Source organism: Siphateles boraxobius, unplaced genomic scaffold (assembly GCF_051911475.1).
Source record: "Siphateles boraxobius isolate OS27281-9 unplaced genomic scaffold, OSU_SipBor_1 100, whole genome shotgun sequence".
In the NCBI taxonomy this organism is placed as follows: Eukaryota; Metazoa; Chordata; class Actinopteri; order Cypriniformes; family Leuciscidae; genus Siphateles; species Siphateles boraxobius.
The window spans coordinates 3,562,213-3,588,459 of NW_027508701.1; the positions used below are offsets into that span (position 1 = coordinate 3,562,213).

The following is a 26,247-nucleotide window of genomic DNA, read 5'->3' on the forward strand; positions in this document are numbered from 1 at the left end:
ACTGCAGAACAAGAGATAGAAGAGCAAACCGGGATTGAGGATGTGCTTGTTAACAATCAAAGGTAGACCTCTAGAACCAGTGCCACTCCAATCAACCTGCCCATGTACACATCATCCCAGACCACAGCCCTCACCTGCAACATGCTGTAATGGGCACTCTGGAACAACAAGGCCACTGGATGATCGCACAGAAGCTTGCCTGCTGTTCAGCTGCATGAGCGTTCTTCAAGTTCGGCTGCATCCGCTTGGAAAACAATCTACTTTAAAGACACAACACTGATAATTTTAGCTGATAAAGAGTAGTTAACCCCTTACACCATTAACATGTTGGATTCAACAAACAGGATATTAAAGAATTTAAATGCAAAGTTACGTTATTATGATATTGATATTTGCATACCGCACTTCTGTCACAAAGCTAAAGCAATTTATTGCACATGGCTGTTGACTGACTTGATGTAAACAGGCAACAGTGGAAGGGGTTAAACTTCTCGCCATTATGCCTTAGATTCCTAAAATAACCTTAAAATAATGTGTCTGTTCTCGCTTCTTCATCGACCTGTAACACCTAGACCTGACAGCACCACCCTGTCAATAATGTTGGACACTGGTGGACAAAACTATAATTAATGCATATACTGTGGATTGTTCATTCTAGCAAAAGGGACACTCATATACTGGCGTTAGCTAGCTGACACTGACAGAGGCTAACATTCTTCCTGTCAGAATACGCATAGATATATACACTAGATGTCACCTTGGGGTTCTAAGCATGCGTCAAACCGACGCCATCTTGGAACAGGAGTCTTGTCATAGGTTATATTTATACATGGAATCATTTAAAGTTTAATTTCCCATTGTGTTTATGGGCTGGGAATATGAATAAATCAATGTTCGTACTCTGAATTCCTCTGCTTTATTATTATTACCACTGTTTGCACTGTACTTTCTAAAGATATTCAGTGACAAAATAAATGTTACTCCCTTAATGTCCTTAGACAAAGTTAAATCATTTTGGGACGTAACAGCTGCTATCTCTGCCTGTACTTCGAATTCATGGATGATGCCGGATTTTTGTGCTGCGTATGGATGTTCACACTAGTGTTAATTTTACCAGCCATTTTTAAATTTAGTTTCAGTTTTAGTCCAGTTTCAGCATCGCTTGTTAGTTTTTATCACATTTAGTCGACATCATCCCATTTTTATTTAGTCTAGTTTAAGTCGACTATAAGTCGAGCATTTTAGTCTTTATTTTAGTCCAAGAAAACATAATTTTATTCATTTAGTTTTAGCCAACAAAAACTGTCAACATTTTAGTCTAGTTTTAGTCAGGACATCATTTTAACCTTTTACTTTTTTGTCAGCAGATAATATTTAACATTTCCTAAAATTATTTCACATTTCAACATTTTCTCATCTTTTTGATAAAAACACAATTTTAAGGAATGTTACATTATAAACAACCACCACCAATCTTTCTGTTAACTTACCACAATGTCTTTGTGGTGAACTGCGACGTGTCTCTTCAGGTTTGTTGTGTTTTTTCCAGCTACCATGTGGCCACATTCCTTCCCTTCGACTAAAATCAAGCATTTGGTTTTGTTCTCCACTTCAATGAAGCGAAAATGTGTCCATATATCACGTCCCCTCTTTCTCCCGAGCCCCGTGCAAAGCATGTTTTACTTTTAACCTGTCGCCGCCTCGCCGTGAATCCAGCTCCTGCCTGCTCCATGTGTTGTGTAGGCTACTCTGTGCCCGGCCCGCCCGCTCCAGGTTTGAAAGTGGGTGTGTGGCGGAAGAGCTGACGAGGAGGAGGCGGAGGAGGAGACAGGATTTGAAGCGAAAATGTGTCCATATATCACGTCTCCTCTTTCTCCCGAGCCCCGTGCAAAGCATGTTTTACTTTTAACCTGTCGCCGCCCATTCATATCATATAATATGAATATCATATAATAATATGTAATTTTCGTCTCGCCTTTGTTCGTGAACTAAAATGTCCATAGATTTTAGCCCAGTCTTTTATTTACCGAACTGCATTTTCGTCTCGTCTTTATTCGTCTACGAAAATTATTTATGATTTACTCCCAGTTATTGTTTATTAGTGGGGATTTTAGTCTCGTCTCGTCTAATTTTCGTTCGGTGAAAAATGTGCGAGGACGAAAATATTTTCGTTTAGTTTTCGTTAACGAAATTAACACTAGCTTGTACTGTGCCAATTACACACTTTATAAGTTCCCAGTACACTGTGTGAATGTGTAGCTTATAAGTATGAAATAAATATAGAATGGGCATTTCAACACAGACATTTGCCGAGAAACACTGTCTTTCGAGCAGTTGTTCTATACTAACAAATGATTTATAACTGAAATATTCCCTTTATTAATAGGTAACAAGCACATTTATCACTAATAAATGCAATATTACTTCAGATTATGTTCCCTATTCTAAAGTAAACATTTGCTGTTTTCCAATAAGAAAAGAGACATCTAATATTGCAGTAAACAACACAGTGTACAAATCTACAAACATCTACATGTTAAATTGGTGTGTTGGCTAGTAACCTTTTGAGCAGTGTTGAAAAGGACCTGAAAGGGCCCTTTAACTTTAAATTTCTATTTAAGATTGTTACAATTAAAACAGTGTTTTTATTGATTTATTTTATATTATTATTATTCATTCATTCATTCATATGTTTTTATATACTGTGTTGATTGTGATTATTCAAGATGTGTCTCATCATTTTGTTCTCTTGAACCATAAAAACAATAAACACTGTGTTGTTCACTACAATATTACATGTCTCTTTTCTTATAGGAAAACAGCCAAGGTCTGGAATCGGTCCTTCTCCACAATCTTCCTCAGGGTCCGGTCACCTCTTCTCGTTGTGCAGCGTTTTTTGCCACACTTTTTCCTTCCCACAGACTTCCCACTGAGGTGCCTTGATACAGCACTCTGGGAACAGCCTATTTGTTCAGAAATTTCTTTCTGTGTCTTACCCTCTTGCTTGAGGGTGTCAATGATGGCCTTCTGGACAGCAGTCAGGTCGGCAGTCTTACCCATGATTGCGGTTTTGAGTAATGAAACAGGCTGGGAGTTTTTAAAAGCCTCAGGAATCTTTTGCAGGTGTTTAGAGTTAATTAGTTGATTCAGATGATTAGGTTAATAGCTCGTTTAGAGACCCTTTTCATGATATGCTAATTTTTTGAGATAGGAATTTGGGGTTTTCATGAGCTGTATGCCAAAATCATCAGTATTAAAACAATAAAAGACCTGAAATATTTCAGTTGGTGTGCAATGAATCTAAAATATTTGAAAGTTTAATTTTTATCATTACATTTTGGAAAATAATGAACTTTATCACAATATGCTAATTTTTTTAGAAGGACCTGTATATGCATGCAGCACTTCATGTTTTTGCCATTTCTTCCACAGTAAAAATGTACCGGATAAAGAGTATTGTCTGGCTCGTTTTTATCATAGACATAATAAATACATAGATGCCCAATTGCCCGCTGGAGCGTACGTTAACGGTGCCGCCATATTGCGGAGGGCAACTTTCCTATAACTTTCGTACCGGGAATTGAGAATGTGTTTCGTGCGCTGCTTGGGTCTGTATAAATCGCCACACAACTGTAAACAGATCTCGAGGAATTACCTTTCACAAGCAAGACTGAACATTTCTTTCTGGTTGTATTTGGCCATTATATAATTAGACATTTCAAAATACTACTGTTATTGTGTCACAAAATGTAGTTTTAATAGTTTTTCAGTCAACAGTGTAGTTGTCTAAAGCTCAAATCTATGGTTTATTCATAAAGATAGCGCCTATTTAAAATGTTGATCTGACGTTTTGGGAGTGAGAGATCCAGGCGATCACCGGGTGCTCAGCGCTCATGTACCCCGCCTGGAACAGCCTTACGTCGGCTAGTGCTCCTGACATGTGCCGCTGGCTCTGATGTCTAGTGGTTGAACATGATATATAATTCGTCTTGTGTATATCTAACGGGTGATCTTTGGTCTCATTAATCTATAATTTGTTCCTTGGCAAATCGTTTTGGCTGAGGGCAAAGTAAAGTTTCATAACTTTATATTTAGGCTATTTTAGCATTGTTTCCTGCTGTAGATGCCTATGGTTTTTATGATGTTGTGTTTCCAAGCAATATCATGGATCAAATGTGTGAAATCAGAACGGTATATTTATCAAAGATTACAACGAAATGACAGGACATCGTATGACAAAAGATGGTTACATAAAATAAAAACAGTGAGAATGCATAGCGTTACCTCTACATTCACATTTTGTGTCAAACTGAATATGTAGCATAAGTGGGCAAAATGAGTTAAGTTCAATCTTTCCTGGGCTAAAATCACTTCTCGAAAAGATGTGCACAGAGTCAGACAGCAACTTCATAACAGCGCGCCAGTGTGTTGACAAACGCGTCACCAACACCGACACTTTCCCACGCACGCTATTGGATGAAGGCAACAAATACGTCACGCATGTCGGACCCCACACATAGCCGCCTGCTCTATTCGCCGGGAAAATAACCTGGAGAAAGTTACCGATATTATAGTAATGTGCAAAGTATATGAGTGGCAACAATTTTTATTTGCTTTGTTGAAACGTGTAGTGGTTATATATAAAAAACTGGGTTATCCATCCTCACAGATCGTCTGAAAACATGAAATCTCCCCTCGGCCCACCGTCTATTAGATTAGTTTTACATTTCTCTTACCCTGTTGTGCACGAACACAGCTGTTCCTCAATGTGTGTGTTTCCCATTTGAAGGGTCAGCGTATGAGGCGGCGGCTACTGCGAATATAGGCTTTAGCTTCAATTTTTATTAAATTATTCTCTAATCGGTTGCATATTATGTGGTGGATATATCCCTTGAATGCACACTGCAGTCCCTTTAGTCTTGCTCTCTCAGATATTTCACATGTTCGCCAAAAATTACTAATTATCTCATTGGGAAAGTCTGACACCGGTGCAAACACACTGTAAATATACGTGCTAGACGCGAAAGCTTGACAGGCGTAGAAACAGTAACTAAGGAGGGCGGGGCTAGTTTCATCCAGTTTTCTTGTAATTCTTTTGTCTTTTATGAGTTTAAAGGGATAGTTCACTAGCTTTATTTCAACTATTCATGTCCTTCTCTGTGGGCCTCGAGTGAGTTCACTAGTGTAACAGCGCAGCGCTTCTGTTGTTGTACGTCACACGCATCACACACATGACCAGCGTCGGCCAATAGTGAGCCTACGTGTGATGTACAACACATCTTCTATGATGTTTTACACACTCTCGAGGAGGAAGGTGTCAGAGCTCTGTCACCAAACCAAGATATAAACCAGAACCCTGGCACTTCTAGATCCAGCTAGATCCATGTTACTAGATCCAGCCAACAGCCTCCACATGTTCTGTTGTCATTAGGCCAGCCTTGATTCCTTCACGTGTGGATGGAATAACCATCCTCTCCGCAGAGGGCAATCGAACCCCCAACCAAATGTGGGAAATTGGGCTTATTCAAAAACCTGTTGATCCTCCAGAATCTGAGGTATTGTCCATAATTTGACAGAATAAGTCCTGTGCCACAACATGCATTTACATTTTTGCCTAATGTATTGCAGCAATAAAATATACCTTGTCCATAAACTTATTATACATGTTCACAGAATGCTCGAGATGAAGACTCTGAAGACTCTGGGACACAGCCAGAATCCCTGACCATTGTAGTTCCTCCAATTGATTGCACAGTAACGGAGGAACTGAAGACCCAGCTGCAAGCTGTTGTTGACCCAACATCACAATCTCAAAACTATGGCAGGGACAAATATTTAACGCATTACATTTTGTGATCCTTCATTCTTAAATGCCAATGCAGTGTATTCCCAATGTCTTCAGAATAAAACCAGATCGAGTAAAAATGAAACTTTTGATAAACCTTTATTTTAGAAAGAAACCCTTAACTATTTTATTAAACAGAACAGTAAGAACATTTAACAATTAATTTCAAGATTCTAAAAATCACTATATGTAGGAAATGTATATATGGAATCAGAATTAGAAAAATAAATAAAATTGATTAACAAAATAGACTTTGCCTGTTTTCTTCCTAGTGTTAGGGCAGGGGTACAATAACATTTTACAGCATACAGCAGTATTCCATGCCCTGGACATGTACACAGCAGCAATACAGCTACATTTAAGATATTTTTGATTAATAGCTACATTAAAGGGTTAGGTCTTCACAGCATGGATCATTTTAGAGATGATATCCTCAGATTTGAAATGAAACATGACCGCACGTGTGACTACACTTTAGTTGTGGTTATAAGTTCTTATACTACATTGATATACTATTTTTATACATTTAATACATTCTTAATGTGTTTCTGTTTGAGCTTCTATATCTCAATATTAATAACAGTCTGATTAATTCTGAGTCTTGAACTGTAAACTCTCAAGAGTTGGCTTTCTAAATATATGTTGGTTATGTGTCTATTCAGGATGACTTATTAGCAGCAACCTTTTTATTTTGGGTATGTCATGTATGCCCCACATGCCAAAATTGGATCTGCTTGGAAAGGATATATATATATATATATATATATATATATATATATATATATATATATGTAACTGCAATGCAAATGCAAGAATGCCAGAAACAGTATCACAGACAGCACTTGCTGAGGACACAGAAGCTAGCCCGGTCTGTTTCTGGGTCCGCTTTATAGTTTCCTGATCTGTGACGTCACCCGTCTATGATGTCTCATCACACCATTGGACTGATTTCACACATGCTTCATGGCACAATCACAAGGGAACTCAAATTATTTGAGGTGATCGGTTACATACAATTTTTTGCAAATTTGCAAATGAGTACGACATTATAGAACATACAACATATATCTGTTCTCAAACCAAACTCATGCTCCACTCGTCACCATGATGGAAACACACTAAAAAACACCACATAACAGAAACTCTTCTAAATTAGGATAGCAAATCATTAAACACTACTACATCTCCCACTTAACATTAATCTTGCACAAAAAAACATTATAACACTTAATTTAAGCAATTACAAAGCAAGCTGAGAAATAGAAATCTCAGCCCAGTTTCAGTTATATAAGTTTGTCTAAATTCAAAGAAACTCATAAAAGTCTAAAACAATTAAACAATTCAGATTACTTACAATGTGTCTGTTTTGTAAACTCAGATGAAAAAGAAAGTTCTTAAATACATATAAAAGATAACTAATTTGTTTACTTTAAATTTACCCTTCTCAAACCAATGAATTATTTTGAGCATTAGTGTTTACAGTGAAGGTTTTTGCATTTACTGTTGTAGAATCTGAACTCAGCAGGAATGAGGCTTTATCATGCTTTATTGACTTGATAAACAAGTTTTGCACACGTCACTCAAACACAGAACCAGGAAGCAGGAAGAGTTCGAGAGAAAGAGAAACTGAAGTGCAGTTGAGCTGTTGTGTGTTTGTGTCTCAGTATACATGCAGTAAAATGGCAGAAGCCAGATTTTCTCAGGATGAGTTCCTGTGTCCAGTGTGTCTGGATCTCCTGAAGGATCCGGTGGCCATTCCCTGTGGACACAGTTACTGTAAGATCTGTATTACAGGCTGCTGGGATCAGGAGGATCAGAAGAGAGTCTACAGCTGCCCTCAGTGCAGACAGACCTTCAGTCCAAAACCTGCTTTAGCTAAAAATACCATGCTGGCTGAAGTGGTGGAGAAACTGAAGAAGACTAAACTTCCTGCTGACTGTTACGCTGGAGCTGGAGATGTGCAGTGTGACGTCTGTACTGGAAGAAAACACAAAGCCGTCAAGTCCTGTCTGGTGTGTCTGATCTCTTACTGTCAAAGTCACCTTGAACAACATGAGAGTTGGTTTAAAGGAAAGAGACACAATTTGTCTGATGCCACTGGACGACTGCAGGAGATGATCTGCCAAACACATGATAAACTCCTTGAGGTTTTCTGTCGCACTGACCAGAAGTTTATATGTGTGCTGTGTACGATGGACGAACATAAAAACCACGACACTGTATCAGCTGCAGCACAGAGGACAGAGAAACAGGTATGAAACTACACACTGATGAAATAATGTTGACACTATTTATATTGGCACCATATGATCAGGAAACATCATTCACACTGCAGACGTCACAGAAGTGAAGAGTAGCTGTTAGTGGACTTTCACTGCTGAGCGTATTTGTGCTTCGCATTTAACTTAACAGAAAATGGTGAAAATACACCGTACACATTTATCAACACAAACTTAGGTTATATAGGCTTTAAAGCTCAGATCATTATCTAGTTTCGTGTAAAATTAATTTAGCCAAGGCTGCAATGCCGACTCCGTGTTATAAATATGTTAGACCAGTCACTTCTGCCACGAGAGATTGCTTTATTAATAATCTTCCTGATCAGTTTCATCATCTCAGCATCCCAGATAGCTAAGAAGAACTCGATATTGCGAAAGAAACTTGTAACTCTCTCTTTTTCAGTGCTTTAGACACAGTTGCTCTGTTGCGCTTAAAGAAGATTAAAGAAAATATTCCACGGCCGTGGTACAATGAGCACACTCAGGCCTTTAAGAAAACTAAACTAGAGGTATTTCGCATTTCATGGAAAGAGAGCTCGATTGCTTACAGAGAGGCTTTAAAAGCTGCTAGATCTGCTTATTTTTCAACCCTATTAGAAGAAAATAAACAAAACCCTAGGTATTTATTCGAAACAGTTGCTAAACTAACGAAAAATAAAGCTTCAAGCCCAGAAGTTTCCAAGCAGCACAACAGTAATGACTTTATGACCTTCTTCAATTACAAAATTAATAATATCAGGGAGAAAATTATAACTATGCAACCGTCTACTACAGCATTGCATCAGGGAGTGCATTATAGTCTCCCCGAGGTAAAATTTGATTCATTTGTTGCTATAGGAGAAGAAGAATTTTGCTAAATCGTTAAATCATCTAAATCGACAACATGTATGTTAGACCCTATACCGACTAAACTATTGAAAGAGTTATTAGTCAATTGCAGGCCGATCTCGAATCTACCTTTTCTGTCAAAGATACTAGAAAAGGCAGTATCTTCACAACTACGTTCCTTTTTAGAAAGAAATGGTATCTGTGAGGATTTTCAATCAGGATTTAGACCGCACCATAGTACTTAGACAGCTCTTATTAGAGTCACAAATGATTTGCTCTTATCATCCGATCGTGGTTGTATCTCTCTATTAGTGTTACTCGATCTTAGTGCTGCATTTGACACTATCGACCACAACATTCTTTTAAATGGACTAGAAAACTATGTTGGCATTAGTGGAATTGCACTAGCATGGTTTAAATCATACTTATCTGACCGCTATCAGTTTGTAGCAGTATATGAAGAGATGTCTTATCGGTCAAAAGTTCAGTATGGCGTACCACAAGGCTCAGTACTAGGACCGCTGCTGTTCACTCTGTACATGCTACCTTTAGGAGATATCATTAGGAAACATGGCATTAGTTTTCACTGTTATGCTGATGATACTCAGCTCTATATTTCTTCACGCCCTGACGAAACTTACAAATTCACAAAATTAACGGAATGCATAGCTGATATAAAAAATTGGATGTCTAGTAATTTCCTACTACTTAATTCTGAAAAAACAGAGATTCTAATTATTGGACAAAAAACTTCCTCACGTAATAAACTGGAATACTGTCTAACACTTGATGGCTGCTCTGTCAAGTCTTCGTCGTCAGTTAGGAACCTGGGTGTGCTCTTTGATAGCAATCTTTCATTTGCAAGTCACATGAATAGTATCTGTAAAACCGCATTTTTCCATCTTAAAAATATATCTAAATTTCGTCATATGCTCTCATTGACGAATGCGGACCAATTAGTCCATGCGTTCATGGCATCAAGGCTAGATTATTGTATTGCTCTTATGGGTGGTTGCCCTGCACGCTTAATAAACAAACTACAGCTGGTTCAAAACGCAGCCGCTAGAGTTCTTACCAGAACCAGGAAGTATGACCATATTAGCCCCGTTCTGTCAACATTGCATTGGCTCCCTATTAAACATCGTATACATTTTTAAATATTGCTAATGACTTACAAAGCACTAAATGGTTTAGCTCCCCAGTACTTGAGCGAGCTCTTAACGCATTATAGTCCTTCACGTCTATTGCGATCTCAAAACTCCGGCCAGTTGATAATACCTAGAATATCAAAATCGACTCCTGGCGGTAGATCCTTTTCCTATTTAGCACCAAAACTTTAGAACAATCTTCCTAACATGGTTCGGGAAGCAGACACAGTCTGTCAGTTCAAAGATAGAATAAAAACACATCTCTTTGACCTTGCATACACTAACACATTATAGACTTCTATAATTCAATGTTAGGCTGCATAGTTTAGATCAGCCGGAACCGGGAACACTTCCCATAAATCCTGATGTACTTTGTACATCATAAGAAGAATGGCGTCTACGCTAATATTAGTCTCTCTGTTTATCCCGAGGTTTACCGCAGTCCGCCGGATCCAGGCCGTATCCGGGTCTGATGAAGGACCTGCGTCTGGACGCGACGACAACGCAGTCCTTAAGTGTCACTAGTCTCTCCCTGTGAAGGCCTCCTTCCCGTTACCTCTGTACAGATAATCGTTGTCGGGATTATTCCGGTTCACGTAGCTACGTCGAAGCGGTCAAATTCTGTATTATAAATTTTAAGCTCAGACAAGTAGTTTGTTAAGGGTTGGTTTTGGAGGGAAGGACTACACGCCTGCGCACATATAATTCAAACACGCATACCAATAGAATGAACTCTTAATGCGCATGTGCACCCCGTCAGCTTTCTCGCGGAATTCGCCTTTTAAAAGTTTGGGTAGAGAGAACTTAAGAGTTTTCTGTTAAAACGGTGTCGTGTTAGCGGCCCCTAAGTTAATAACTAATGATCATTGCAACGGAAGTGAATCAATTAAAACTAACTTTAGCTGGAAAATAACTTTATTTTAGAGCTGTCATAAAGCCAAAACAATCTCTGTTACTTTGATTTCCTATTATCACTGTAAAGCAGCTTTGGAACAATCTACATTGTTAAAAGCGCTATATAAATGAAGATGACTTGACTTTAAAGGGCTCAGTCACTGAGGAAGCAAATTTTTCTTGAGCTTTTGACATATAAGACGTCATCATACTATAAGAATGTCCTGTAAGTTTCAGAACTGAAAACTTCCTTGTTAGTCTAAAAACAGTTCAGTTGAGCATTATTTATTTGTATTCACTACAGTTCACTGTGGATTTTTTAGTAAACTATTAGCAAATTATGTAAATTATCGGCACAGGCTTTGCAAACAGACTTTTACGATATGGACTCCACAGTAATGCCACAACATGTAAGTAACTGTTAATTCTGATCTGTGACCAGTAATTTCTGATATAAGGATTCATGTACAGTCAGATGTTCTTTGTCTGTGTGTCAGTCAATCAAACCAGTGACTAAACGATCAACTTCACATAGTTCCTCTTAGTAGGATGAAAATATTCTGTAATTTAAAGGGTAACTAAACCCCTGGTCAGAGCCTGACTCCACCCACTGGCAATTTTTGAAAAATGCTGGAAAAAGTGGGCGGAGCCCAGCGGAGATAGAGGGGATGAACCGAGGGCAGTGAAATACTCTATCCTGATCGTTTTCAATACTTGCAATTCCAACTCCTGACCCGCTACACTGGTTATGACGAAACAAGATGGTTTTTATACTGCCGAGGGCGTGGTAGCTCGTACCAAGGGCGTGGTGAGCTGGAACCTGCTTACGTCACCTCCCACCTCTTACGTCACGAACCGCCACAAACATCCAATAGGAAAATTCAACTGCAGTAGCCACCGTTCAACCTGAAGAGGGCAGCACTCAGACGTTTCTACACCATATATTGTAGAATTAAAACACTTTATACCCAAATGTCAAAAAAGTTACTCGACTCAATGAACAGCATTTATGAAGCTCCATTCTTACAGATCATTAACTAAAAAAAGTTGGTTTAGGGTTTAGTTACCCTTTAAACTGTGAATAAATTATATATTGAAAGTGATCAAAGGATGCTCCCTTCAATCGCTGGAACTGTCAATCAAACAGCGTGAGTTTATCAGTGACTTACTCTGAGGCTAAAATCAGGGTAGCAAAAATGCCTTTTATTTCAAAATTATGACAATTTCTGATGTAGAAATCATACTAACATTATAAGTGCACACACCAGGAAACATTATAAAACGATAAAACAATGCAGTTCATGACCCCTTTAATAAAGAAACATAAAATAATGAAAAATATTCACCCATTGTTTGACTAAATATATATCTGTCAAGAATAACGCAAGTTAAATGCAGCGACAGACTCAAAGAGTTTCTGTTCAGTAAATCTGACTCAGTCCATTTGAACTATATATAGAGCCGCAAGTCTGTTATTCAGCAGAAACTCTGTCATTATGAAGCTTTACATCGGTGTCAGCTTCACTTTTATGATGCTTATGCTTGCAGTGTGAAACAGGTTATGCTTCATGTAAATCCATGTGCAATGGTGGTAAAAATGATCAATCATCCCTTCAGGAGTTTGAACCTCCAGCCATTGGTTATTAATTCTACTGTCACTGGATTCAACTCTTCTCATGATGATATAGTGACAGTATAAAGTGCATCTCTGTTATTGGTTTGTGCTGCAGAAGCAGCTGAAGGAGACGCAGAGGTCGTTCCAGCAGAGGATCCAGCAGAGAGAGAAAGATCTTCAGCAGCTGAGAGAGGCTGTAGAGTCTCATAAGGTGAGTCTGGAGAAGAAGAGAAGTTTGAGAAGTCTCAGTCAGGACTCACTGAAGCTCACTGTGTGATTGTGATGTGTGTCCTAACAGCGCTCTGCACACACAGCAGTGGAGGACAGCGAGAGGATCTTCACTGAGCTCATCCGCTCCATTGAGAGAAGCCGCTCTGAGGCGACACAGCGGATCAGAAATCAGGAAAAGACTGCAGTGAGTCGAGCTGAAGAACGACTGGAGCGACTGGAGCAGGAGATCAATGATCTGAGGAGGAGAGACGCTGAGCTGGAGCAGCTTTCACACACACAGGATCACATACATTTCCTACAGGTAACAGAGATCCAGAAGAACAGGACAATATCATTTTTGTTATTTAAAGAGTTACTAATATGCGACTAATACAACGCGCGAACACTTTGTCCCGCTTTAACCTCGCGCACGAGCAGATCCGTTTCCTCCATAGAGAAGCGTTCAGTTTTAAAAACTTAAAGTGCTTTATTAAAAGTCAAATTACCCCAAATCCAAGCATATATAAAATTATTGTTTAGTAATACTACTTCATATTTCATAAAAGATTAAATTAACGAAAATAAAAATATCACATATTAATGCCTTTTCATCACACAAATATGAATGTGTCTAATTTAACTTTGCCCTTTAATTTTGTGAATAAAACAAAGGCTTTAATGACATTCCCAGTGTATTAAACTTGTGTAGGGTCTCAGCTCAGGTGAGGGGAATGTATAATCCATAATTCATAATTCATAATCAATAACTGATCATACAGGTTATGAGTTACTTATCACCTACAATTTTAAATCGCCCAAAAAGGGAATATGTTGTCCATGTATCTGTATCTATGTATAGATAATTAACCACGACGAATTATAGTCAATTATGATTATATATAATATCATATAGGCTATATCAATTTTCGGAATAACCTTTGACAGAATTAACTGCACGTCGAATGATCTGTCCGTCCACCGAACCGACCGTACGGTCCTCTGATCAATTCTCAAGAAGGATTATTCTTATTTCTCTCAGGAAAGGTTGTTCTTCTGGTTATGAAGAATAACTTTCTGATAATATCACTAAATAAAGTAACAATATCAAGCTTGTAGCTTAAAGGGGTGGTTGATTTCACTTTTTTCATTTTCAAGAGTAGTGAGATGAGACGCGTGAGATCCTGTCAGCAGCGGCTGGTCTTAAAGGGGTGGTTGATTGCGATTTCACTTTTTTCATTTTCAAGAGTAGTGAGATGAGACGCGTGAGATCCTGTCAGCAGCGGCTGGTCTTAAAGGGGTGGTTGATTGCGGTTTTCACTTTTTTCATTTTAAGTAGTGTGTAATGTTGCTGCTGGTGCATGAACAGTATCTGCAAAGTTTCTGCGCTGAAAGTTCAACGTAAGCAGAGATATCGTCTTTTAAAAATCAGGAAGTTTAATGCCTACAAAAACGACTCGAACTACAACGAGATACTCCCGGGTTTTATACGTAACTAACCCAGAACCAACCCTCCCTCCGGAATATGCAAACAAGGGGGCGTGGCCATATTTCTGCTGCTTTGTGGAAGAGGAAGAGTTCGTCAACAATCAAACTTTATCGAAGAGGAGGAGTTATAGAGGAGAGCAGTAACGTTAGCCATGCCGTCGAAAGTGTGTTATTTTCACCCAGCTGTCACGTCTTCTGTGTTCGGCTTCCTACAGACGCTGTAGTCCGTCAACAATGGCTACAATTTATGTTTGATTATGTTCCAGAAAATTACAATCGTAATTTAGCTCTCTGTGCTGCGCATTTTACGGAAGACAGCTTCCAGAATCTCCACGAATTCAATGTCGGATTCAACAAGAAACTGTTACTAAAACATGAAGCAGTTCCAACTTTAAAACCAGAGGCAGCAGCTGTTGGGCCACAACCTGTAAGTTAATCATTTTAAATGTATTTAAATTTTAGACGTAATGCTTTAGTTTTTATCAAGGACGTAAACAAATGCCAGCGCTGGCTTTAGTAGCCACTTAGTTATGCTATTTCGTACATGACAAACGTGTACAAACATTTTGGATCTGAATTTGTAATTATGTACTAATTTTGTAAATGTATTTTCCATGTATACTTTATGACGTAATTTTTCGATTTGATCAAGAACGTAAACCAATGCCAACGCTGTTTGTTTAGTAGCCAGTTAGTTCAATGCTATTTTGTGTGTATAAGACAAACATGTATAAAGTTCAAAAAATGATATGTAATCGCAACAGCAAACTTCAGCTGCTGTTATCAGATGTTTTCACGTAATGTTGGCATTTTCACACAGTTGCCACATGTAACTTACACCTAAAGAAAACGATACACAGAGTAAACTAAGTTTTGTGAATTGATAAACGGTTGTTCGTTATATCGACAAAACAATAACTTTAAAAAACGGTATTACTCTGTCATTTATTCAGTTATATTATTATATTTAATCAGGAGAAAACCGTATCTCAAAAGCTAACAAGCAGCAGGAGCATTTTCAAGTAACAGCGTATCGAAATTCTTATATAATAATAGTAGAATAGAATAATAATAATACAAATATGTACCATTTAGAAACGTTTTGTAAGAGCCGTGTTTGGGGAGGTTCTGCTTGACTCTCTTCATCGCCGCTTTCTGATTCTGATTCTGGCTCAAACTTATACGGCAGTATTACACCATTATTTACATTTGACCGGAGCACATGCAGCTTTCGCCCGTAAAGGTAATTATGGGCGTGAAGTTTCCGGACAACGTGCGCTACGCAGTTTAGCCAATTACAACACACCGGCCCAACTAACCAATCTGAGCCCATTGCCTGTTTCTGAGGGAGTGTTTCATAGAATCAGGAAGTCAACCGGTCGTTCAAATGACAGAGGAGAAAGCGGCTTACAATAAAGGTGAAATTTATGAAAAATAAGGCTTTTAAAAAAAAAAAACACGAAGACATGCTATATTGCATGACTAAACACAGTCATGCAAAGAAAAAAAGCAGTAAACCACCCCTTTAAGATCACAGATTTAAGAGGCTTTGTTCGATGATCAACCGACAGAGACAATCAAGAGTATAAGGGAGTTTAATAAAATGAAACTACAACATACTACATTTAACAACGGACATATAATATAACGAAAGTAAGGAAAGGAAGAAAGAGAGCAGATCACAGAAATAGCATATTTCACCAACAGTGAACCTCGAGAGCCAGCAAGAAATCACACACCTTAAAGCAGGGATAAACAGCTCTAAACACATTTAGATTTTGATGGAAATAAATAGGCTACTTGCATTATAGACCTTTGTGACGCTGAAACGAGGCTGTGTGGGTGTGTGGTCCTCGTGCGTCCTGGAGCTGGACGTGTTCTGGAGCTCGTTTCACTCGCGGGAAATTCAAAACTACTTGAAAGTAAGTTTGGTAACACTTTATTTTAAGGTGCTTGTAATAGGCAGTAATTAACAGTTAATAAGACACTTATGAGACCTTATAGGATGCTTATAATCATAAATAAGTTAATGTAAGTGTTAATTAAAGCATAATTAACACATTTATAAGGGCCCAAGCCCTGAAAGGGCGAAGGCCCTATTGTTTTCCTTAGAATAAATTTTGTTTTATTTTTCTAACGACTATTCGGACACTTTTGGGGCCCTTAACGTGCTCGAAAACTCTTGAAACTTTGCACACAGGTCGTTAGAAAAATAAAACAAAATTTATCCTAAGGAAAAAAAAATTGTCCTAAGGAAAACAGGATAATGTTCGCCCTTTCAGGGCTTGGGCCCTTATAAATGTGTTAATTATGCTTTAATTAACACTTATATTAACTTATTTATGTTTATAAGCATCCTATTAGGTCTTATAAGTGTCTTATTAACAGTTAATTACTGCCTATTACAAGCACCTTAAAATAAAGTGTTACCGTAAGGTTTCTTGAAAGCTATAAGGAAGAGTTTGTTTCCCTTGTAGGACCGGACTTCTACCAAACACGAAAAATAAAAGACATAAGATAAACGCAAAACGAAAAGTAAAACAAAAGTAAGACGAGAGACCAAGAAGACAAGACAAAAAGCACAGATGCTCCAGCGTCAACATCCTTTAAGGAAGACAGTCCACGCCTCTTTCGGAGCGACCTGACCAATGACATTCAGCAATCTTTGGCGGGAGAGGATTTCTTTGTCTCTTCTGACAGCCGAATTTGCATGGTTTATGAGGCCGTCATCAGTTTGGTCATTTCACTTCCAAGATGGTAAAGCATAGTAAAAAATACATTGTAACGTAACCTCTTATATATACTAAAGCAGACCGAGAGGATTAAAACGGTATCAAGAAAGATATGTAAGAAGAACAGGAATGCGAAGTTACATTCATATGCATGAATATAGGCATTTAGAGTTTACCTAACACATCTAGAGAAGTCATAACTATACTAAAATGAAAACAGAACACATCGGTATACAGGAATATATTTTACCCTTGTCAGAACTATTTATTTCTGGATTCATTTGTGAAGAATGTCTATGTGTGTGTGTGTGTGTGTGTGTGTGTGTGTGTGTGTGTGTGTGTGTGTGTGTGTGTGTGTGTGTGTGTGTGTGTGTGTGTGTGTGTGTGTGTGTGTGTGTGTTGGGTCGCCTTCATTGGAATTCTTTCTCGCCGGAAAGGTTTTTTTGATGTGATAAAGATGGGTTTGAGGCTCGCTCATCGCTGGTTTTATGGCTGTTTGTTTTAAATGCGCACGCCACAAAAGTGTCTATGGACGCAATTAGATGCAGACTTTTTGGCGCTAGGCTGGTGAGTTATGGCACAAATCTCAAGGGTTACAAGCTTTCCCAAAACTCAGAATGGTTAAGTCATGTGAGACTGTCCAGATACGCTACACTTATTTAGAGTCCAGTTTACACAATATAATACAGCTAAGATGGAGATTGATGCATTTGATCAGGATAATATGATTATTTAAAATATTTAATGTGAGAGAGATGTTGGTATATTACTGAGCTCTAGATTCTATTTCCACATGTGAAATAAAATGTAAAACAATATATTTTTTTGCTTTATTTCACTGTTGCGGTCAGTCATTTGTAAAATATTTAATTTCGAAACACATTAAATATGTGGATTTATGATGGCAGTATTTCTAATAAAAGTGTGTATTTCTGAAGCTAATATTGAGCTTAAATTGATAGGAAGTTCACATATAGTGTGAATGTCAAACGCTAGAACTTGGATCTGTAATGTCACATAATGAATATGAGCAGAATGAAGCTGATGCTGTGAAAGTGCTGGATTGAGGAGAGTTACTAAAGATCATCAAGAGCGGCACAGATCTGACAGTAGAGGAGGTTATTGATGAAGTGTGGAGGTGATGAGCTTTGATTTGTGTTTTCTGTAGAGTTTCCAGTCTCTCTCAGCTCCTCCTGAATCTACAGACGTAAATGACAATCCCTTCAGTTCTCTCTCCTCTTTTGATGGCGTGAGAGAATCTGTCCGTCAGCTGAGAGACAAACTGGAGGATTTCTGCAAAGAGAAGAAGATCTCTGACAGAGGTAAAGTCCTGTTCTCAGAAATCATCCTCCATCATCTCAGATCATGTAGAAGATCATATTAGAAATGTCTTAGGAACGGATGCAGAGATCATTTTCTCTTGACATGATAATCACACTCTTCATGTCTGTTGATTTCCACAGTCACTTTCTCCAACATTGTTCCCAGAACCAGGAACGACTTCCTACAATGTAAGTCACTAAGAAAACAAGCAGAAAAACTCTCTGAGTGTGTTCATGTTCTTCTGGAGAAGTGAAAGAAAACATGACAGAAGAGGTTTATAGTTAATCATGTAAATGATGATTTGCACAGGATATCTGGTAAACTGTACTGAGATTTATACAAATTTTAAACACATACAAATTTTATTTATAGAGCTGTAAGCTCTTAATAGAACATAAGTCTTTTGTTTCAGATGTATACCAAATTATTGGAGAGTTCATCTTCATTAAAAGATCAGACAGATTCATAATTCCTGATTCTGATGTGTTTTATCTCCATCAGATTCCCATCAGCTCAATCTGGATCTGAACACAGTGAATAAATACATCCGTCTGTCTGAGAGGAACAGAGTGATTACTGACACTTCCCCAGAGTTTCAGTCGTATCCTGATCATCCAGACAGATTTGATGGATATAATCAGGTGTTGTGTAGAGAGAGTGTGTGTGGACGCTGTTACTGGGAGATTGAGTGGTGTGGGAGATGTGTGTTTATATCAGTGTCATATAAGAGCATCAGCAGGAAGGGACGGGGTAAAGAGTGTGAGTTTGGATGTAATGATCAGTCCTGGAGTTTGATCTGCTCTTCCTCCAGTTACTCATTCAGACACAATAACATACAGACTAAACTCCCTGTAAAGCCCATCAGCAGTAGAACAGGAGTGTGTGTGTATCACAGGAGAATAGGAGTGTGTGTGGATGACAGTAGAGCAGGAGTGTGTGAGGATGACAGTAGAACAGGAGTGTGTGTGGATTACAGTAGAACAGGAGTGTGTGTGTATCACAGGAGAATAGGAGTGTATGTGGATCACAGTGCAGGAACTCTGTCCTTCTACAGCGTCTCTGACACAATGAGCCTCATCCACACAGTCCAGACCACATTCACTCAACCGCTCTATCCTGGGTTTAGCGTTGGTTTTGGATCATCAGTGAAACTGTGTTGATGAATCAGAATAAACTGTAGAGAGATTCTACCCATAATGCTTTGAGCTGCATGATAAATCATAAACACTGAGATGTTATAGAGTCTCTTACTTTCTCTTTATTACATTAATAACATGTTCAGATTATGGTTGAGTAAGTGTGAGCTTGAAGCTGATATAATATTCCCCGCTAAACTCAATCATTTAAATATTGTTTTGTCTCATTATCTCTTATGTGTGCCTTGTGTAAATGTGTTTTGTAGATGTATATGCGCATATGATTGTGTGTGTGTCTATTTCTTTGCTCTTTTCTTCACGAAAAGTAAAGTAAAAAGTTATATAAAAGAAAACTCCCTGTTTCCACACATCAATTTCTCTTCAGAATGAAAGTACAAAGATAGTAGAAATCACTCACACAATGTCAGGACTGACTGATGTTGAACTCCAAAAACTCATATATAATCTGTTTTGTCTATAAATTAAGATAGATATAAAAAGGAAACTGTTTTCACACGATTCTTAGTTGTGTAAGTTTAAATGTCATTGCTATATGCAACATTTCTAAATACACATTTTATGTAATGTGTCTGAGAAGAAAAGTTAAAATTATAAAATTATGTTTTAAATTCTAAGTAGCCACAGTCGGACAAATGGCCCTAAACTAAATTTCTGCAAATTAATAATCATATTAGTTTAAACTATAAAATGAAATTGTTTCACAGATCAAAAATCTGGTCCAAACAACCATCAACTACTATCTGCATTATATTTCTGAAGTCAATCTGAAATATGACATTTTATGAGGCTTTTATTTTGAAATCGAACATCAGACAGTCCTGACTTTGAGTGATTGACCATAGCCAGTAAAAGTATATAATGGTTAAATATTTTCATCTTCTACAGTTGGTTTGAATCAGAGCAGATTTGAAAACAGGTTATTAGTAAACCAAGAGTAAGAAAAGTCTAATATACCAACCCAGTCTCACGGCAGTTTGTGATATGGTCACGTAATTTAATCTAATGATTCGTGACACGGCCACGTTTATTTAGTTATTATCGTGATATCAGCACGTTTTTTAAACTAGTGTATTTCAATGGGAAGCATCTTTCGTGATCACACCACGATTCTTTCTGCCAGTCGGGCGGCAGCAGAGAAGCTGTTTAATCAACATTTATTCACGATAATAACATTAAAATAAATAGCCTACATATATCACGGTTTATATAGGCTATGTATTTTTTTTTATGTTATTATTTCAGTCTTATTGCCAGGGAAGCTGAATTTGTTTTGCTGTTTATTGATTTTTTTTTAAAAACTATAACGCTACGTCGATCAACATTTTTTAATATGTTATCATTGTATTCATTAATTTCTTTATTTTAATAATATTATTTCGGTCTTATTACCGGTAATAAGACCGAAATAATATTATTAAAATAAAGAAATTAATGAATACAATGATAACATATTAAAAAATGTTGATTTTTGTGGAAAAAATTTTGAAAAAACGACAGTATCGCATTTTAAAGCAGCTTTTAAAATGTATTTAGAGTCTGTAAAGTTTTCTTTAAAATCGAAAAGCCCAAAGATCTATCTCTTTGTGATGCCATTTTTTTTTTCTGGTTCCTTTTATTTAAATTATTGGTGTTTCAAGTTATACTTGCTAAATGTGAAAATGTGTAAAATAAATAATGAATAATGAATATTAATTATTTCTTGATAATGAATTATGTAATTTTGAAAAAAAAAAAATGTTGCGCATCTTACAGCAAAAAATAAATAACGTTAAATAAAATAAAAAACTGTATGGTTTTGTCACCAGCAACAGCATGTTGCTCAGTTTTGTTCCAGTAAGTTAAGCTCCGTAATAATGTTTTTAAAAAAAGCTCCAGTGAGTTTCTTCTGATGCCCTGAAGAAAAAAGAAAAAAAAACATTGGGTTTTGATAATGTCAGGTGTGCTAATTCTTCAAACACGTTGTTGAAATATTTTGTCCCGTTGCTTTTATGGACTCTCTATCGATGGGCTTCTCCTTGACTTTATGCCTCTATGTCCCCCGATCGCCTCATAGACAGTGAAAGATTGCCTGCGAGCTTCTCCTCCTGTCTATACGGTAATGTCTCTAAAGTGCGACAGAGAGTCGCGTGGTTATGACGCAATCGTTAGCCTATTTTTACAAAAACGGCTTCTACGGGGCCATAACGTAAGATACAAAGTAATGGAGCCTTTTATACATTGTCGTGTTTCTTTAGAAATAAATAATGGACAAATCAAGTCTTTGGACACCTCAGATGTAGAGTTATTCGCTGTCAAAGTGACGCCAAAATGAATGGGAGCCAATGGAATGCTAACGGCAGGTGAAGTTCTGCTACAATGGCGGCTCCCGCGAGGCTTCAACCACTTCCTGGTTTAGATAAGCCAGCTCAGTCATTTCTGGTCAACTGTCCAAAACCAAGCGGCTGTGAAGATGTCTTTCTACACTTGCTACCTTCAGGATTTACCTCAAGTCAACATCAATGATGTACACAGGCCTATTCCGGAAAACTCGAAGGCTTCGTCCAGTAAACGGGAAAAAGGATTTAAGTTGTACATATCCAGTTATATGGATGCGCTTCAAGAGGCACAAACGAACATTTGCACACACACGCAAAGTCTCTCGCTCTCTCCCTCTCTGTCGTGCGCACGCTACACAGTTTGGAGCTTTTTATTAGGTGATGGAGGATATCCCTGCATTGACAATCCCATCAGAATTATTACACCTTTATTTATTATTTCTCCCCTTGGCGAGCTACCTCCAATCAGGCCAAGAGCTACTGGTAGCTCGCGAGCGACGTGTTGGAGACCCCTGGTCTAGATCATGTACAGTTTAACTTGTGTATTGTATTGTGTTATTGTATTTGAAATGTACTGTCATCAACTTTTGTAATGTTATATATATATATATATTGGTACTGTATATTGTTTTTGTAGCGTTTTGTTCACGTGGTGTTTACATGCATTTGGTAAAGGCATAGTTTTTAAAACCTTACATTGTCAGGCCCCCAAAATGGTATTTTCGTGTAAATGAGCGGCCAAAAAGCATGAAAAGTTTACAATTTTCAGTTGAAAATGATGTTGTGTAAATACATATAAATATATATATATATATGGTTTCTGCAACTACGGGCACTTTTGACGATCCCAATTAAAAAAAAATCAACCACTATGAATTTCAATTTTAACCATCACAGTCTGTAATACATATAAAAATGTACACAAAATAGAATGTAGTCATTAAGATTTTAATCTGGGACATGTTTATTTTTTTATGTTTTTCGGGTCATCTTCTTAAAAAGTGTCCTTACCGCAACGTTACAATAACGTTCATTTTATACATTTTTCTATAGTAATTTGTATACATTTTTTTATATATTTAAATAGCTTTTTCAAATTTGATGCAGTTTTGTAAATACTGATATAAAAAAATAATATACAAAATAGGGAATTTCATGTTTTTTTCTATGCCATGTAAAAAATTTACAGTAACCTTAGATGTCAATTGTTTCCATACACACAAAAGATAACATTTAACTTTTTATGACAGATGTTGCAATTTCAATGAGTTAATCATCTCAGCTTAAGTGTAAAAATATTTTTTTGCAAATGAAAATGTGAAAAAAAATGAAAATAGAGCAGTGCTGCGGTAATGACATCATGTGTCGGTAAGGACACAATGTTAAAATCTAGGGTTAAAAAATGGCATGTTTATATATATACTAATATATACTTCAGTACTAATAATATACTGAATATTTGTAATTTAATATACAGTAAACCTTGAATTTGGCTTTACCGCAACACAAGGTCTTTACCGCAACACCTAAATATGCTGCGGTAAAGACATGTTGCGGAAATGACATTTTTGCTAATATTTTAGCTAATTGGCAGCTAGCAAGGCCTACCAAATTAGTTTTGACTCTTAGCATCTTAATATACATGAATTCAACAGTAATATACATTTATTTTTAAAAAGTAGTTCAAAATACACAATTATTAAGCTGAATGGTAAGGACGCACAAAAAATACTAGAGCAGAAAATATGATGTTTACCTTATTTTTTTGGTATCTTGTGAGTGAGGTAGTGTGGTGGCCCAGTCTGTCAGCAATGTGCTCAAGTGATCATTTCTGTTTCCATAGAAACTAGACTTTGTTTGTGTTCGATAAAATTACATAATAAAAGCTTTTTTTCATTGTTGCGGTAATGACTCAAAAGTGTGGGACAGGCACATTTAGTTAAAAAAATTCATAAAAATGATCAGTAAATAATATAAAGATTTTTAAGATGCTTTAAATGAATCTGTACATTAAACAATTCCATTTGAAATAATGTCAAATTGTAATTAAATTAGCTTATTTTATGTATCTCAACGTTGAGACCACAGGTGTGGGACTATAAATGCTTCATAATATTATATTTAATCACATTAATCAGTAATTATATTTTTTGTCAAGGTGTGTAATGGCACTGTGAATATATTTATGAAACATCAAATGACAAATTTTAACAGAAATCTAAAATTTCACTGCTGGGACTTAAAAGTGCCCGTAGTTGCAGAAACACCATACACTTTTATTCTGGTTTACTGTGTTCACAGAAGCACTGCGGGTGCTTGATGTGACGGTGTGTGTGAATCCTCATGTTCTGCTGTTTATGCTGCTATTTGTAAATGTAAATCTACATTTTTGAGGTATTTGAATGGGTCACAGACACTTATCTTTTCTAATTCTATTTAATTCTAATCTAACCTTCAAATCATGTAAGTTAACTGATGATCACTGGTTAACAAGCATCAGCAGTCAGTCAGAAAACAAAATGTTAAATGAACATCCCTACTTCATATATTTCAACTGAATGAAGTAAAAATGTTCAGTACAGCAAGTCAACATAACATTTTGAGATTGACCTCCAAAATCTTTACAGTGTGTTTGTGATGGCAAGAAATGTACAACGCAGCCGAACTGGTGTCGACATTTTTTTTAACACAACGTCAAAGAAAAGGATATGAACCAAGAACTTGATCAAGACGTTTTAAAGAGTAAATCTGTAAGTGATTGATTTGGGACAAAGACCATAGTTTGTAACAAATCCAGACTCTCCATCTACTCTATGGTTGTATTGTTACTCTTTAAAACTCTTGTTCTCTTACTCCTTGTAATCATAGCTGTCAAGTATCCCGTTTTGGCCGGGAAAGTCCCGTATTTAACCCTTCTTTCCCGCCGTCCTCCCGTATTAGTATTTTCCCGTAAATCTCCCGTATTTTAACCTGCGCTATTAAAAAATAATAATGGCCCGGGCGGATAAAAAAAACAACAAAAAAAAACATTCCCAATCTGAGCTCTGTCCCTAGCCACGCGATAACTGCCAACTGCAGTAGCCTACTACAGGTACTGTGGGTACTGTAGGTGGCAGTTGTCGCGAGGTTAGTGTGTGAGGTCAGATGATGAGTGACAACGCGGGGGGGGGGGGGGGATCGGAGAGGGACGATGGACGCTACGACAGAGATGGAAGGCACTCCTGCCACAAAACCAAAACCCTCATGTAAATACCGCGATCAATGGGACAGCGAATTTACTTTTCTGAAGAGGAGCAGGGTAGGGGACAGTCACGCGTTTTGTAACTGCGGCTTTAGCATCTTAAAACCTGTTAACCGTTGCCAGTGCGCCGACGCACTGAAGCGTTTTTGTTTGTTTGTTTAAAGTTACTATTAGATTTAATGTTATTACCTTGACAAACTATACATCATTAAAAAGATATAACACTCAAGTTTCAGTATTTGACCACTATTGTATTCTCAGAAACTTTGAAGATGTTTCATGAAAAATAAATTTCTAATAACTTTACAAAACTTTGTAGCTATTAATAACTATTTTTTCATTATGACAATAATTAATTCTACATTTACAACAAACTGCCAGGTGTCAGCTTTTAAATGAGATCATACTTGTGCTTTTAGTGCAAAGTATTTATGAACTATAAATATATACACATAGTGTTTATGGCTATCTGTTTCAGTTTGGGTGCCATTTCTGAGGATTTTTTAAAAGTGGGGTTGCAGCCTAACAGGTTAAAGAATGCAAAGTCTGCAACAAATTTGAACAATAACTCACTAAAAGAGTAAAGAAAAGTTATGTGACATGTAAAGAAAAACTGTAAAAGAAAAGCAATATGAAATGAAAAGAATGTGTGGAATGAAAATAAAATGTAAATGTAGAGACAAGCAATGTTAAATGAACAGAAAATATGCAAATAAGCCTTTAAAATAAATGCTCTTCATATATACCCTTTTGTGTTTTCATTTAAGCTATAACACTTGTCTTAAATTGTAAGGGATAACGTGACTGGAGCTTGGTTGGGGTGGTGGGACTGCTCGCGGTGGGCACCAGAAAATTTCCCTTATTTTCTAATCCAAAACTTGACAGGTATGCTTGTAATGCAAGTGAAGGTAAATACCTGGTATGCTAATGTTTTGTGGGCAATGAGAAGCTTGGCTACCTCAATACTGCTTGCAGCTAGATTTGGCAATGTTTTATTCTTAAATACTGACGTCCTATTAATAGTTTATTTACTCTGATTATATTACCCAGTGAGATGGTTGATGTTAAGATTAATATAGATTAATAATAATAAAAAAATGACATAATTAATTATTAATCATATAATTAATAAATATTTTCCCTTGCACTAACTGGCACTATTAGATTCTACTTTT

The 26,247-nt window shown here is 37.1% G+C and overlaps 2 protein-coding genes across 2 annotated transcripts in view; one reads left to right on the forward strand and one right to left on the reverse strand.

Annotated features, from left to right (window-relative positions):
* The window catches only part of LOC143747003 (uncharacterized), a 119,615-nt gene that overhangs the window by 32,241 nt on the left and 61,127 nt on the right, over positions 1–26,247 (reverse strand). The window lies entirely within an intron of this gene.
* Positions 7,422–19,848, forward strand: LOC143746620 (tripartite motif-containing protein 16-like). Its single transcript, XM_077238568.1, has 6 exons — positions 7,422–8,097; positions 12,725–12,820; positions 12,908–13,141; positions 18,205–18,358; positions 18,500–18,547; positions 18,861–19,848. The coding sequence occupies exons 1-6, from the start codon at positions 7,525–7,527 to the stop codon at positions 19,517–19,519; spliced, it is 1,764 nt and encodes a 587-aa protein (XP_077094683.1). The 5' UTR covers positions 7,422–7,524; the 3' UTR covers positions 19,520–19,848.